Source organism: Ptychodera flava, chromosome 16 (genome assembly GCF_041260155.1).
Source record: "Ptychodera flava strain L36383 chromosome 16, AS_Pfla_20210202, whole genome shotgun sequence".
Classification (NCBI taxonomy): Eukaryota; Metazoa; Hemichordata; class Enteropneusta; family Ptychoderidae; genus Ptychodera; species Ptychodera flava.
Window position 1 is genome coordinate 30,766,091 of NC_091943.1, and position 16,020 is coordinate 30,782,110.

General features: G+C 37.2%; 2 protein-coding genes across 2 annotated transcripts in view; both read left to right on the forward strand.

Moving 5' to 3' along the window:
- The window catches only part of LOC139114563 (uncharacterized), a 485,747-nt gene that overhangs the window by 93,904 nt on the left and 375,823 nt on the right, over nt 1–16,020 (forward strand). The window lies entirely within an intron of this gene.
- Nucleotides 2,891–6,906, forward strand: LOC139114577 (uncharacterized). Its single transcript, XM_070676388.1, has 5 exons — nt 2,891–3,058; nt 3,692–3,731; nt 4,293–4,559; nt 5,513–5,635; nt 6,525–6,906. The coding sequence occupies exons 1-5, from the start codon at nt 2,924–2,926 to the stop codon at nt 6,722–6,724; spliced, it is 765 nt and encodes a 254-aa protein (XP_070532489.1). The 5' UTR covers nt 2,891–2,923; the 3' UTR covers nt 6,725–6,906.

Consider the following 16,020-nt stretch of genomic DNA (forward strand, 5'->3'; position numbering starts at 1 on the left):
CATATATTTACAGATGTCACTTAAATGATGTGGAAAACATCCCAGCATTCCTTGCTCTCGGCGCCATGTACCTGACGACCAACCCAAGCACCACCGCAGCTATGTGGCACTTTCGTGTTTTCGCTATTTCTCGTGTTTCTCATACCGTTTGCCACCTGGCCGGAATTCAACCATTTCGCGCTATTTCCTTCTTGATCGGCTCGGCCGTAAATCTGTCGATGGCGGCACAAATACTTTATGCTGTCTTCACCATGTAGGTCTATAAAATCAACAAATTTCAAATTGTCTTTTCTACGAATTAAAATCTGGTATGTTATATTCACTGATTCAAGTCAGTCGTCTGTGATTTGTTCGTTGAATATAAACTATCCTATGCTTCCCTAACTGTAAACAAAGGAAAAGTACTGCAGAATGTTTTCGACAGACATAATAATGTTACATCATCATTCTTCTATGACATTAATAATTTACTCGTATCATAGAGAGCTGCTCGTGTCTTTTAATGTAAAGTCACATTTGTCATTCCACAGCTGGTAATCATTAACACGTTGACAGTTTAAGGATGAACTACATCAGTACACCTTTGTTGAATGGTAAGAATGATGACGTACATCGCCCCAAAAAACACATCAGTGTTGGAATCCTCACCATCCCTACAATGGTCCAAACCTTGCGATATCTTGAAATCTGCACAGCCATAAGGGGCCAAGTGATCGAATACACTATGTTTTCCAGTCTTCCTTTGATTTTGAAAATGACCAGCAGCAGTCACAGGCATCACGTCAAATGGAAGCGATTGGTCAACTTGATACAGGGTCTTGACTTTTACTTTGAAATTTAGGTGCTTTGTGATGAACAGGATTGGATCTAATTTGGGATGATTGGATAGTTGTGGTAATGTTGGTTTAATTTGCAAATGTAAGATCATCTGCTTTTCTTTTCTTAAATGCATAAGCAATTTGTAATTATTGCAAATTTCAGCTATAGGGCTCTTAACACTTGATAAATTTGAACAAATAAAATATCAAATACAAATTGGTTCTAATTGTGATGATGAGAAAACGAAAAAAACGGTCACAGTAAAGTACATACCGCTTCAGTTTTCTTCATATCGAACAATTGGGCGAGCATGTGGTATACCTTGTATGATTTTGAAAGTCACCAAACTAAACGGGTAAAAGGGATATAGGGAATACAAAGAAACAACTGACCAGAAGAATTTTCTCGGATCATGTATAACGGTGATTATCTCGCTGAATTTATTGAACATTAGGGAAGTAGCAAAATTAACGACAAGAGTTGGAAGAGAAAGTATTTCTTCATTTTATGTCGCAGCCCCCTCCCCTTCCCCGACGTTAGCCAAAATTTTCAGAGATTCCTCCGTTGGCGAGAAAAAGTTTGGACGCCCCGAATATAAAAATGTAGAGCCGACCGTCGGCAACCCATCCTATGACTTCCTATGACTTCATAAGATATGTATGCTAGATTGATACTATAGGCTATGCACACATTAAATTTATATATTTTGTTATCAAAAAGTGTAATTAATGAATTGAACTCACATGCATATGTCGATATAGATTCGGCGAAAAAATGTCCTCGTTCAGTCACTAACGCTACGGGTGAACGGAAAGTCTCTCTTAGTTTACCAGTTTTCAATACCATAGAACTTCGGAAAACGTGGCAACAAACGTTTAGAGACCTGCTTTCTTATGTTTATCGACTGGTTTTTGAAATGCGTTGCCAGAAGATATGATGAGAAAGGGTCAAGAAAATCGTCAGAAATAGAAACTTTGCAGACGAGACGAAATACCACAATAAAACTAAAAGAAGCCCAAGTCTACCTATATTTTAGATTGTCTCGACAACGACAGCGCTCGGGTTCGATAGTCTCAGCAACAAATAACAAGCCCAGCCAGGGAAACATAACGTTGTGACGTGAAGTCGGTGATGTGTCTTACCTTTCGTGTTTGACCAGGTGGGGGCGTACTCCGGATTCAACAGCGCATTCCACTGCGCGATAACAGAAACCCAGAGACCGGTATGCGTGTTTTACGCTTATCCTACTCCAATAACCATAGTGTAGTGTTTATAAGGAATGATGGCGTTATCATAAGTCAAACACTTTGCTATTGTTAGAAACTGTTACATTACAGGCCTCTTATATGAGAAATGGGCATACGATCTTTTACAGTCTCGTACAATATTCAAAAATAAAATACAACTTCAATTTTTCTGGTGATCTATCAATGGCAGTTGACATTCTGCTCGGCTTTTTTTCCTAGATACCTTTTCTGAGCACGACCCGTTTGTTTGTTTTTCTCTCTGCGTCTGTCTGTTTTCTGTTTCACCCTCTCTCTCACAAAATATTTGAATTGATAATTTTTGATCCTCAAAAATATGTACATACTTTAAGGTGTAAAGTTAATATTCTTTGAACAGGAGTGTAGAGTGGAAAATCTTAAATTTTCTTTCATCTCTCCCATTTGTTCAATACCAAAAATAAGTTTCGCTGTAACCATTCAGCCTTGATGCTGACAAATATAAAAAAGTAGATCGCTTATTCTTTTCATCTGTGTATATAGCCATATACAAATCTCATTTGATACATAACTTGTATGACGATATCGATCAACATCTTAAAACAAACAGCAAATGAAATACTAATTTGTTTCACTTCACTTTGGTTGGACAAATGTTTATTTTGAAATACCTGCACATTAAGTATCGTCGTGACACCTTAGTATCACATTGAACTTCGAGAAATGCACAAACATAGCTGATGTAAATATTTGCCGTGCTCCTCAGACCAACTGATCGGCCTGAGCATGCGCACAACTGAAAAAAGAGACTCCAAGAAAAGTATAAAAAGTCAAAGGGGATCCCGTCACGGTATAACCACTCTTTGAATTCATTGACAGCCATGCAAGTCTCCCTGTTCGCGTTTGTGTGTCTGGCGTTGCTGGCCTGCGGGCTGGCTGAAAAGCCCAGCAAAAAGGATTTCTTGAAGCAAATGTTGAAGGTTAAGAAGTCGGACATCGCAAGCCGAGTCCAAGAAGTAAGTATCCATAATTCGCAAAAATAGTGTTTGCTCTTTATTTCACAGCGTGTTGCAAATTATTTTCTTTTGAAATATTATTGTCTTTTTTTAAACTTTTTATCCCCAACCTTTCATGTTAAATACATCATTGTAGACGATATTTTTTATGATTTAGAGCTTTCTCGTCGTATCTTGCTATACACACATTATTATAAAATTCAGCGCTGTGCTATTTTAAGAGACCGTTAGAGTGCCTTTTTTCGTGACTTCAGATACTTCAGTTTACACATTTTATTTACATTAGGAGCCAGATTGTCAAATTCCGTTCCCGATAGACTTTGATATGGTCGGATCACAACTTTTGACCGAGCATCAAACAGTCAAAAACAAGGAGAAATGTTCCCGAGCGTAGACTTCCATGGTCATCTGCTATTTGTCGTAGCAACGAATACGTCCTCTACTCACGCGTAGATTTGGGATGGAAAACATGTAGCTATTTTGATTAAATACTGTTGAACAAGGAATGCATTACAAACAGGAAAATTGCACATGCGCTGACGTGATGACCATGTGGAGTATTTTAAGGCTGATTCTCAGGAATTTCGGATTCTTATGTTGTGTTTTTTTTTATTTCGACGGTCATATTTTCAGAAAGGAATCAAACTTGGACAGAACAAGAAGCAATACGAAGGTGAGTTAACGCTCACATACATGACTTCCATATTCTGTTTATTTCTCTCTTTCTTCTATTGTATCTCCTCTTACGCCAGTTTGATGAGTTTGTATAATCTTTTAATCGTCAACCCAAAAAGTTCAGCAAAATATAAAACACGACTTGCCCTAAACCTTTGTCAATCCCCACAGTCAATCGTTTCTGTATTTTCAAAAAGGATAACCTGCAAATTCACAAACTGTTGCCGTTTTCTTGGGTCATTTAAAGAGAAAGAAATAAAAACAATCTTCCATCGGACTCAAAATTATAGTATCCTGGAGAAATGCTTCGAAAATATTAAATTGTTATTTTCGTTGAATTTCACTTCATAGCGAAACCTAAGTCAAAAATCTGTGTGTTAATGAAACTGTGCTCTTTGATCTTAGCCGTAGTCGACGTTTGGAATGTAATTAAGAGTTCGATATTTGTTGATTTAATATCAGTGTGTCAGGAAAATTATAAAATTTTCGAGACAAAAAATTAGTTGTACATTTATTTGCATTCACTTATTATTCAGATATATTTTTCTCACATTTTCAGTCGATGCATTGTGTAATGATCTCTGTCCCTATGCCGCCGATGGTGAGTGTGACGATGGACGACCAGGGTCCGACTACGACATCTGCGTGACTGGATCAGATTGTACCGACTGTGGCTACGTAAACCTTGACGCTCGTTGCAACGACGGCTGTCCGTTCAGCAACGATGGCGAGTGTGACGATGGACGCCCCGGTGCCGCCTATGCCCTCTGCCCGTTGGGATCGGACTGTGCCGATTGTGGAGCCGCCGAGTTCGAACATGATCCAGGTAATTCAAATATTGAAATTAATTGAGCAATGTACACGAATTTTAAAAGGTTTAACCCTGACTCAAATGTCAGCTGTCTGTTTGTCATTTTTACTAGCAAGGGTTTGTTTTAGTTTAACCTGAAAGCTCGTTCCCTTTTGAATTCCAAACATTGTTATGCATTTTGTAAACGTTACTAGCGGTTCGAAGATTTTAAGTTTTGTTGCTGTTATTGTAGTTGTTATTCTATGTAGGCCTAATCTTATTTTCATTTTCATAACGCTAATACATATAATTTTGACAATCGCTCGTTCCGGTCTACCACAACATCAGTTGAAACTTGACCGAATATCGATAATCTGACTTTGATTTCTGTGTGAGCTTCGAAATAACTCAGACAAAAGATTTGTAACCATGGGATTGTTATCACCTTTCTATATATTGTACATCCCACTTATGCGACAGGCGGAGAAACACTTTCAACAAAGCTTGCAAAGAGAAGTATGTTCCGACATTGCCCATAGTTTCAACTAACATCTGCTAAAAACAGTAAATTCATTGAGAGTTTGACCTGCTTCCAATCGGTTAATTAAGTCACGTTTGAAACATTATTTAGTGTGAAAAATGTTCGTTTAATTTGGAACTGTATGACCGTGGTAAACGCAATATAGTTCTTTTATAACTGGAAATCACTTTCAGTTAAACTATACCTGCACATGTCGTTGGCGTACCGCGCAGACTCAATACCATAAGCCAAAACTGAGTTTTCGCATATGACATCGGGGTTTTTGTTATTGTTGTTGTTTTTTAATTCACCTTAGTGAACCAAGTTTGTTTAATTTTAGTCACAGCAATACTAATATTACGCCGCCGTATTAATTTTCACTAATCCCTTATGGAATTATAGACAGTGAATCGAGATATCATATCTGATCGTTAATTATATGTTTTCGTTCAATATCCTTGGTATACAGCCTGCAATGACCAGTGTAACTTTGCTAATGACGGAGAATGTGACGATGGTGGAGTGAACTCAGTTTACAGTCTCTGTGAAATCGGTTCTGACTGTTCCGACTGTGGCTACAGACTGCCCGCTGGTAAGAATAGACACTTTATTCAAATCAATTAGTTAAAGAAATTAATTTTTGAAAACGTAGTTTTAACTAGCTATTAATAGTTTAACAATTAAGCTTACATTCAAAACTATACAAGTCAAGGAGAATCAGCTTTCCTTTGTAGGGCCCCAAGCAGAAATACCAATGGGTATATTGGAAAGTATATTTGTCGCTTTTAGTTGCCGCTAGTGAAACTGCATGCACCTCTGTTTCTGTTTCAGTTAAATAAACCCAGTCAAGCGCCAAACAGCCGTACAGCTCTCTTGCTAGAGTGTACCTCAGGTTATCTTCCAGGGTTATGACCGTGAAACAGCCTATCTGTGATATTTTCAGGATATATTTGTCTCTATTTGGGCAAGTCATCTTTAAGATAACGGGACGTTCTTCCTTCCGTCAAAGAATTTAAGTTTACAGCGGGAATCAAAATGAAGAAAATAGCATCGCAAACGGAAAGTAATCTGAGAGAAAACTGAGTCCGATTTTAAGGTAGAATGCGCCTCGGAGACAGATATAAGGATTCTCAGACTTTTACAATTTTCTTTTGGCCTATCACCTGTGTAGGCTCATTTTGAAGCTTATGGAGTAAATAAAGTATTCACCTTCAGACTAAGTTTTGTGAAAATCGGGAATTTATCCCCCTCCCAAATGACACTAGCAGGATGGCGGCCATTTTGAATTTCAGGTATCGGTAAATATTGGGTATATCGGTTTCATTGGTACCAAAATTTGCAAGGTGACCCCCGATTTTTATTCTTGATTTTGAAACAAAATGTGTTTGAAACTTTGCTTGGGAAAGTTTGAGTAAAAGTTTACGCTTTCCATTTTCGAGGCGCGAAAGTACCATAACTTGATTGTTTTCTTTTGTTTTCAGATATGGAGGACTTGATTCACGACATTGGACAGGAGTTGGAAGATCTGTTTGAACAAGACTCCGAAAGTGCATCCGAATGGCTCCCAGACTCCTTCTTCAGCTTTGGTGACTGGTACAAGAGATCGAACGCTGCAAAAGCCAAGAACCCAATTTCTCCTGCCAAGAAGGCTGAAATTATTAAACAGTTGCAGAACAAATGAAAAGTGCATCATATCTGCAAACACTGACCCCTTGTTGCACGATTCAAAAGTGCTCTCAAATATAAAAAACATTTCCTGTACATCTATAAACAATCTCACATTTACTTCCGTTGTTTGTATTTATTCATCTGGGTAAATATATACAATAGTGCAATAAAATTTTGAAATATTGGTAGATTGAACAGTCTGTGTTTGAAAAATGAATATGAATAAATGAACGAAAATCTAGAGTGTGATAGCGGTTGGTCTAACTTGATAGACGGTGTGGCAGACAGTATGCAGGGCTGAATACAAGCTGAATACAAGCGATCGAAAGCGTGATACAACTAAAACACGATTTGAACTAATTTGGGATAATTCGATCCTCATATTTTTCAAATTTCTCAAAAGTGTTAGGTGCCATATAGCTGAACAGTGCAATATTACAAATTACTCATAAAAACAAGTGTGTAACTTAAAAAGAAAAGTAAATGAGGTTACACTTGCAGATTAAATTGACATTACTTATACATTAATTATCCCTAATTAGTTCCAATCGTGTTCTGAGGAATGTTGACAAGATAAGATTCAACCTTTGCCGGCGTGTTTTCATTCAATTTTTGTAATTTTGTAATTTTATTACTTCAAGTCAATGCATCCATAAATGGATTTTCATGCATTGAATAAAATACATGGACATATACAGAATAAAAATAAATAAATAAAAAACTCAATAAAAAAAACAGTAGTTAAAAGTTAAAAATCGTATTGAATTATCTCTGGAAGAGGATATTCTATAGCCTTATTGTTCAGATGCATGCTCTCCTGCACGCCAGTCCAATGGGGTTTAACGTTGGAAAATGGACAGAAAGGAGTCAAAAAATTACTTGCTTGAATTTTAGGGGATGTTCGTTAATTAATACATATAACAACGTTAACTCGAATTAAAGTTGCAGGCCGTCTATGCGAGACTATATGTACGAATACTTGTTTTTGGCTCACGGGTTTACACACGTTGGCTAATGCTGCACCGATATCTGTCTCTCTGTGACAGCGTGTCTGTCTGTGTGCATGCGTGTCTATCTATCTGCTTGTCGGCTCGATATCTCAAGAACGGCTTATCAGATCGGAATCAAATTTTGTACACACATTTTGTTTGGCAATGGCACGAACTGATAAGGTTTTGGTGGGTGTGGCTCGCATGTTTTATGCGTATTTGCATAATTAATCATTTTAGAAGAAAACATATATATACATTGAGAACGGTTCCACAAACTTCGATGAGATTTGCTACAATTGTTGATCACTCTAGGATATGTCAACCGTGAAAGATGTAAGGGGTGACATGAACGTAAATTGTTAATATGCATATTTCATGAACTTTCCTAGCTAGGGAAATGAATCTGAATTGACTTAATCAAAGTCGGTGAAACTTGCTTTGTACGTAAAAAATACTATAATGATATAAAATTGTTGAAAGTCATATAGCATTTTACTTCAGCTTATTACTAATTTGCAGATATAACAAACTTTCCTAATTAGGGAAACGGTTACATGATCAAAGTTGACAAAACGTACATTTGACATGTGATATTATATTACCGAAAGCCATTTAGCATTTTACTTCAGCTAATAACTTATTTGCATATCAAACGAACTTTCCTAATTAGGGATGTTTATGAAGATTGACTTGACAAAAGTAGATGAATCTTACTATGTACTTGAAGATGCTATGATATAACATTATAAAAGTCGTTTTAGCGCTTTTAGTCGGGGTAATACCTTGTTTACATTTTCAACGAACTTTGAGGATATTAGTCTTATATCTGAATTTACTTGTTTTAAGTTGATGAAACTTGCTACATGTATTTATATCAATGATGCTATGATATAACATTGCCAAAAGTCATTAAACATCAGATAATTACTACTTTGCATATTTAAAGAACTTTCCAAATTAGGGATATCCAATTGGATTGACTTAAAGTCTTTGAAAATTGGGATCTATACGAGTACAAAGGGATATACCCTTTAGCCTGTAGCAGTTTGTGATGCAGATAGAATGTCAGAGCAGTCTATGTCCCCAAACAAAAAGGCCCTGTTGGCAAGGGAGTCCTGTTTAAAACTAGAAACACTTGGAGGCGGCTATGCAACTTGATACAGAACAGTGTCAAGAAATATAGTAGTCCATTTTGTACCAGTATACTAGCAACGTAGTGCCGTACAGTAAATCGCAGTAGAGCAACGTAATGTTCCTGACACATGGCGCAGACAAAACAGATTCCAAATGATTTTCAAAGTAAATGTGGATCTGCGTTTATGGTTTGTAGTTCTATTTTCGACGTTTAACCGTATGACGGATAACTTTTACGTGCAAAGATCGTGAGTATTGCCTCCACCAAAATTTTGTTTTGAAATATGCAATTTTCGACAGAGGAGGCGCTGTCCCATGCCACACGTCATGTTTGTGTTTTATTCAATTAAAAACTATCATCACACGAAAAAGGCATTATGTCCTAGAATTGCTTAAAATTACTTGAACAATGCAAGTGCAGACATCCATCACTTACAGCATGTACGAATCTGAAACATCAAACAAATCTTTTCTTTCTTTCTTTCTTTCTTTCTTTCTTTCTTTCTTTCTTTCTTTCTTTCTAGTAGGAATAGTGTAAGAATGCGCAAAAAATATACTCTGTGCACATTAACTTTAGCGGCTTCCAAGAATGTTTCACGGCTTCGCATTCCAAACTCATACCGCCTTCACGGACTTTAGTTGAGAGTAGCACATTTCATTAAACGGGTTGCTATGCTCTCAGTTTCTTCAGAAATACTAAACTTTATGTAAAAAAATAGACGTTTTATATAACCATTTTGTATTGCCGCCTTCAAGCACCGACATTTAAATGTTTGAGCGGAATCAACAAATTATGAGAGAGTCAGCAGGTCTTTGTATCACGAGATTATGAGACACTAGAATACAATGAGTATTCACCAAGAAAGTAACCTTGAATCCTAATAAAGGAGAAAGTAAATTCACTTTTTGGGAGAAACGATATGAAAGTGCTTATGTTGTATTTTGGGCAGAGTTCCTTTTTTGTAAAAATAGAAATTTACATTAATTCTACTAGCTTGTTCGTCTTCAATTACATAAGTATAACAGTCCCGTGGTTCCTCTGATGTCCAATACGTCCAGTGAGGACTGCACAGCGTACGACTTCTGTTGGCAACAAACAAGCCGGAGCTACTCAGCTATCAGAGCCATAAGTTAAGATGGAGAGAGTTGGGAAACTTTTACATAATTAACATTCGGGGATTTCAGATTTTATCTCTTAGGCCATGACGATAGTTTGGGAATCCTCTTTAAGGTACTGTTTTATCTGTTTTGTAGTTATGCCACTATATAACAATAAATAAATACCGAATTAAAATGTATATATATATATATATATATATATATATATATATATATATATATATATATATATATATATATATATATATATATATATATATATATATATATATATTGCGTAATATAAGGGGCGTTCACTGTTGGCACTATGCTTCGCTCATGGTATGTATGCCGTTGGAGCACTCTGGTGAGTCCATATTTTCAATCCTCAACAATGTGTAACCGTACTCTCTGTGCCCAAGTTCAGAGTATCTAATTACAGTGACTCACAGGCCACTGCGAATGCACGAGATTCTTGCCATTGCCAAGGGCCTCTGAACGGATCACTTCAGTTGCTAATGTATGATTAGGTCGGTCTGAGAATATCACTCATGGATTCTACCAACATAAAGGGCCTACAGCTAAAGTCGAGTAAGGACTCGACCTCCCACACAATAAAAGGCTAATAGAGTGACGAACAGTGTTATCTCTTATGTAAAGGTAGTCTTGTTTATTAATAAACATTGTCAAAATAAGATTTACATTAACACATGAAAACAACCCATTTCTCGTAGATAAAGCTTAATAGCATGTGACTCTTTACAGTGACCCTGCGTATTCATTTTAAAAAATCCAAGCTGCGTGCTGGACATATAAATTACATTCAACAATGTTTCAGATGTACCTGATATTACAAACACACTCTCGTTGACACAAACAGACGTTGCCTGAGTACATTATTAATATTTAAGTGCCGACTATGTAATATGAAGCAACCTTTGTTATCTAAATCGACTGTTGGTATGAATACAGCTGAATACTTAAGAGTGATTTTTAGTTGATAACAATATCAACGAACAATGTGGCTGATTTCTTATGACAACTTTTCTACCGAGAATACGGAATATGTGAGTGTAATATAGTATGCGACTAACGGAATAGATCTGCATGATATCGGGGCGATATTCAAGTACACAACGGTTGTATGTCACCATGCTCCTTCATGGACATATGACAGTTTATTACAAGCCTCATATATCGTCGTGTAGAGTGAATTTCCTCTTGGTGTAAAGGAATATCTTAAAATACTTTGGTGCCCTATTTTCTGTATTGTCAGACTCAAGAAAAGAGAAAAGAATAATTTTTTGTCATCGGACGGTTATAATGTTGTGATAATTACACAAATTTCGGACTGCTTCTACAGTTCGGCATTATATATATTTTATTATATATGTATAATTAAAATTGTTGTTAATGTTACATCTTTATGACAGGTCAAAGCAAAAGGGGTACACTGCAGCCAACTCAAATAATGAAGTCTCTACTCTCGCTGAAGTCGATGAAAGGTTAATACTAGATCAACGTCAGTAACAGTAATATTCTTTTATCCACAGCAGGCATGGTATATAATGTAGTAAAATAACATCATTATGGTATATCATACTATTGAGTAGGACGGACATTGCCGTTGCTGGATCTATCAGTGTTCCTTTTATTATAGTTACAAATTAGAAATTGCCGTTGACCTAAGCACGGGTATATACGCAGTAAATGATCACGACACAGACAGCCATGCAAAGAACTATGGTCACGACAATCAGTATAATAACATACGCCTGAAGTCCTGCATAAAAATAAAAGAAAGATAGCATGTATTATGTATCTATCTATCTTTGTATCTATGTATCTGTATAGCTATCTATTTATAGTATATATGTATCTGTATAGCTATCTATTCATAGTATATATATTTGTATCCAAGTAGTATACCTTTCTTACTATTTGGCATAGGCCTACCACGTAAAATATCAAGAAAAATAAACTACAGTTGCCCCCATACTATATTGTCGCGTATCATTCGCTAAAATAGGTCAATGAGTGTTCCCATAGCGAACAGGCTTCGCATAGGCATATTAATCATGCCATATTACATATTCATACCGCAACATGTCACACCATGCTTAAAAGTATGCAGTCACCTATAATCTAAAAATGACCGAATATTGTCAGAGGGGCGTTCCTTGGTATTTAAAATGCCCATGTAAGGGCGCAGTTTTTAAAAAGCGGCCACCCGCTTAAAATCTGTGATTGGTTAGATATTCTCTTTCCATGGTAACTGTGGCAAAGTTGGAACAGGTGACAGTAAAACGTTACCTTTAACGCATCAGCTGACCTGAAATACTGTTATTACATAATTATGATTCATGTCCCCTTCACATATTTAACTGAGTAACGTGGAAGAAACATCTGCTTCACAGAGTCAGACAGAGTGTGTAGACATGAATTTCAAAGCAAGGATACACAGACGATACTAGGCACTACAGAGGAATCCATGGACACATCTCGAGAACGATGCAATTATTATTAGTATTTGTTTCGTGGTACAGAAATCGTAAAATCCGCGCATATGGTACGTTCTGGGAAAAAAGCTTTATGACAAGGAAGTGCAGCATACTGGTGATTAGCCAGTTTCTCTTGATGGAATTTTCAACTACGAGTTGAAAGAATCTTTATACCGGAAAGAAAAGAATAAACAGCTTCCTGATTCACTATAACCGAGCTACATTCTGACATAAGAAGATTTTAAGACTCGTATACGGGATTTGGCAGCACATGGGCACCATGTTTCGTAAAAAGAAGTGCTGTATTGGATTGAACTGAACTGTGAGTCTGTGACATGTGTCCGTGCAACCCAGTTCAATTTCACACAATATTATACAGCTATGCACGGTTCCTCAGCCAATACTATATATTTTAAGGACCATAAATCTGATGTTAAAGTTTACGCGTGCCTGTATCAAAACAGGACTTTTGAGTGACCTGTGACGTCACTATACGTGTCTTTTACAGCAGATTTGCTGAGTGAATAAAAATTTACTGTAGCGCAGCCAACGGTTAGTATATTGTTCTCAAAAAACTGATCAAAGAGTGACATAACTTAAAGTTCCTGTAGTGGACTTACTGAATGAATAACGCCACCAACGGTTAGTTTAATATTCTCGACAGAGTGACGTCACCTCACATTCCTAATTTTTTCCCTGTGAATCAGCCCTGTTCGCTGACCGATATGGAAGGATCTGTCAAGTTATTTATAGCATCATTTTCATCACTATCAGTGTTGCCACCAGGACGCGCCCTTGCGACAATGTCCCCAAAACGGAAGCCGTTGTCCCGCATTCTCGCGTACTGCGGGTCACCTCGGCGCACTCGTGAATCGACTGTGATGGGTATAGTCTACAAATAATATCTGTTACTGACAATGATCTTTGTTTTTCATAATTATTTTGAGGCTTACACTTACGTACTTTCGGAGCTAGCTATATGATTAAAAGCAATTAAAACGCTGCACTTGATATCATAATTTGCTTGACTGTAGTCCGCTTGAGCTCTGATTTGCGGCAGATATGGTACACTGCTTCAATTGCCTGAAATTCAAGCATAGCGACGCGGTCCCGGTAGCTTGAATTTTGTTCAGTGAAACTAATGTGTTACGAAATAATGCAAAATTTGATTGACAACTGCTTGTTGTCCCCAAAATGTACAAAATGTCCCCCAAAATAAATGGTAGCGGGACACAGTGTCCCCTGATGTAAAATTCCTGGCCGTAACACTGCACTATTATATCAAAATCGTTCACCCATAAACCATATGAAACCCTTACTATTATAAATTTCCAATCTTGCTGCAACACTTAAAATCATGTTCCAAATAAAAATACTTTTCGTGCATCAATTGTTTGATGATCGTCAACGGTGTTATAACACGCCACGTGCTTATTCCGTGAACCGGAATACATCACGTGACGGAAAAATAGATATGTATAGTCCCGACAAAAGTGACATCGGAGGATATTTTTGAAAAACCATTTCCCTATTGTTGACCAAATTTTGATTTTTGAAAGACTACTTCCCTGGGGAAATAGTTTTTGACAAAATTTGGAAAAGTGCCATGCCCTGTCACGTGACCGTAGTGTCGTCTGCAGCTTTGAAACAGCAGCTACTATAATGCCATGGTCACCAACGAAGGGTTTAATGTCCAAAGAAATACATATGCTAAGGACATCGCTGTAATTTTTTTTTTCGGTTTTTAAATGTCTCTGGCATGATAACAGGGGTGTCAATAGTCTCGCTTTCCAGACCTCGTTCCCTTCGCTGACGGAATTTAAATCATCGAAGTAAAGTGCGCCGCTGGCGGTAGGGACAGACATGTCATGGAGCGACTCGATGCTGAGTCACACTCCCCAACGCTTGCGGAGCACGTTTCTATGATTTTTATGCAAGAGCCAAGCGACCGGGGTCTGGAAGTCGAGAATAGGGTGCAAAGATAATCGTTTGTTACATACCTTCGGCTTTAGGTAAATCACTGCCATCGCCACAATGATCGTGTTCATCATCGGTCAGATATTTCGCAATACATCGCCCATTGTTACAGAGATAATCATCTTTATTTTGACATTTTACGTCCTCTACTTTGCAAAGAAGAAATAAAATGAAACACGATTGGTAAATTTGGGATAATTGGATCTTTATATTTTTCAAATTTCTCAAAGGTGTTAGGTGCCATATAGATGAATATCTATAGATGAAATACTTAAATACACCGTCATGATGTTTATCAGATAAGCTTTGCCGGCCAGAGAATTGAACTACAAGGAACCGTGGCCTTCAGGTAAGCTGTCACTATCACTAAATGAAGGAAAAGCCAACCTTATGTACAAAACGGCATTCAATCTCGTCGCTTACCTGACACATAAAAAAGGGCATAAATTGCCATGAATCCCTTTTCTTCCTGTTTCTCGCTCGTTATATCCATCTCCAATTTCATACCGCCTTCTGTCGCAATGGCAGTGCCACTGTCGCCATTGCAAATTGTGTCCAATAATTTTCCATCTCTATCGTAAATTTCGATTTTTTCTCGTCTTCTGTTACAAGTGGGAACGACACCTAAAGGTGAATGAGGTTCAGGCACACATTAAAAAAACGGGGGTAAAGATATGATATTTATCAATGTTTGCCTCTAGCTGCCTTTTGCTGTAAACAAATACAAATCCTAAACTCCAGAACCAAAGACCAAGACGAAGGAAATTGTACTAATGTTATTATGAGTGTTAGTTCTATCAAGTTTGCGAAAGGCAATTTGATTGGTCACGCGGTTTGGCAGCCATATTGGTTTTTTGTGAACAATCAATGATTTGCTGGGAATAATGTTCAAAAATCATTTCTCAAAAACCAGTGCACCATTTGAACTTAAATTGTATTCTCATCATAATTAGTGTGTTTACTTTTGCCCTGGTAACGCTGCTTGCAACTTTGATTGATATTTGTATTCGGGTCCCGACCGGAAATCCCTGGTCAACAATAACAACGAAGTTTACATATGAACAGGCTGAGTTGACTAGCCGAATACTGTGTATATCAACATACTTTGGGAGTACAACAAGAAATTAGGGTTACATTAAAAACAAAACTCGTGAAAAAATAATCAAAAGTTAGCAATACTGGCCCTTTAAGATTCATGCATCCTGCAATCTTCAGACATACAGATAGTTATGGAAACAGCTATATACGGAGTGTCATTCAGAAGAGTACTTATACGTCATGTAATTGCAGTCAAATGAATCAAGAGCAGTCACCTTCGCAGTAAGCAAAGAATAAGAGGTTCTGTGCAATGTAGATGGAAAAGTCAACGTCCTCTCGAACTGGATTGGAACTAATTTGGGAGCATTGGATCTTCATATTGTTCAAATTTCTCAAAAATCTTAGGAGCCCTATAGCTGAATGTTGCAAAATTACAAATTACTCATAAAAATAAGTTTTAACCGACATCACGTCACTATCCAATGATCCCAAATTAGTTCCAATCGAATTCTCGGTAACTATGGAAGTGCTGTACTTGAATACGGTCATCACTGTCGCTATTAGATATG

Coding starts and splice junctions, on each gene's coding strand:
- LOC139114577 (XM_070676388.1), top strand. CDS start 2,924: ATGCAAGTCTCCCTGTTCGCGTTTGTGTGTCTGGCGTTGCTGGCCTGC. Junction 3,059..3,691: donor TCGCAAGCCGAGTCCAAGAA/GTAAGTATCCAT, acceptor TCATATTTTCAG/AAAGGAATCAAACTTGGACA. Junction 3,732..4,292: donor GAACAAGAAGCAATACGAAG/GTGAGTTAACGC, acceptor TCACATTTTCAG/TCGATGCATTGTGTAATGAT.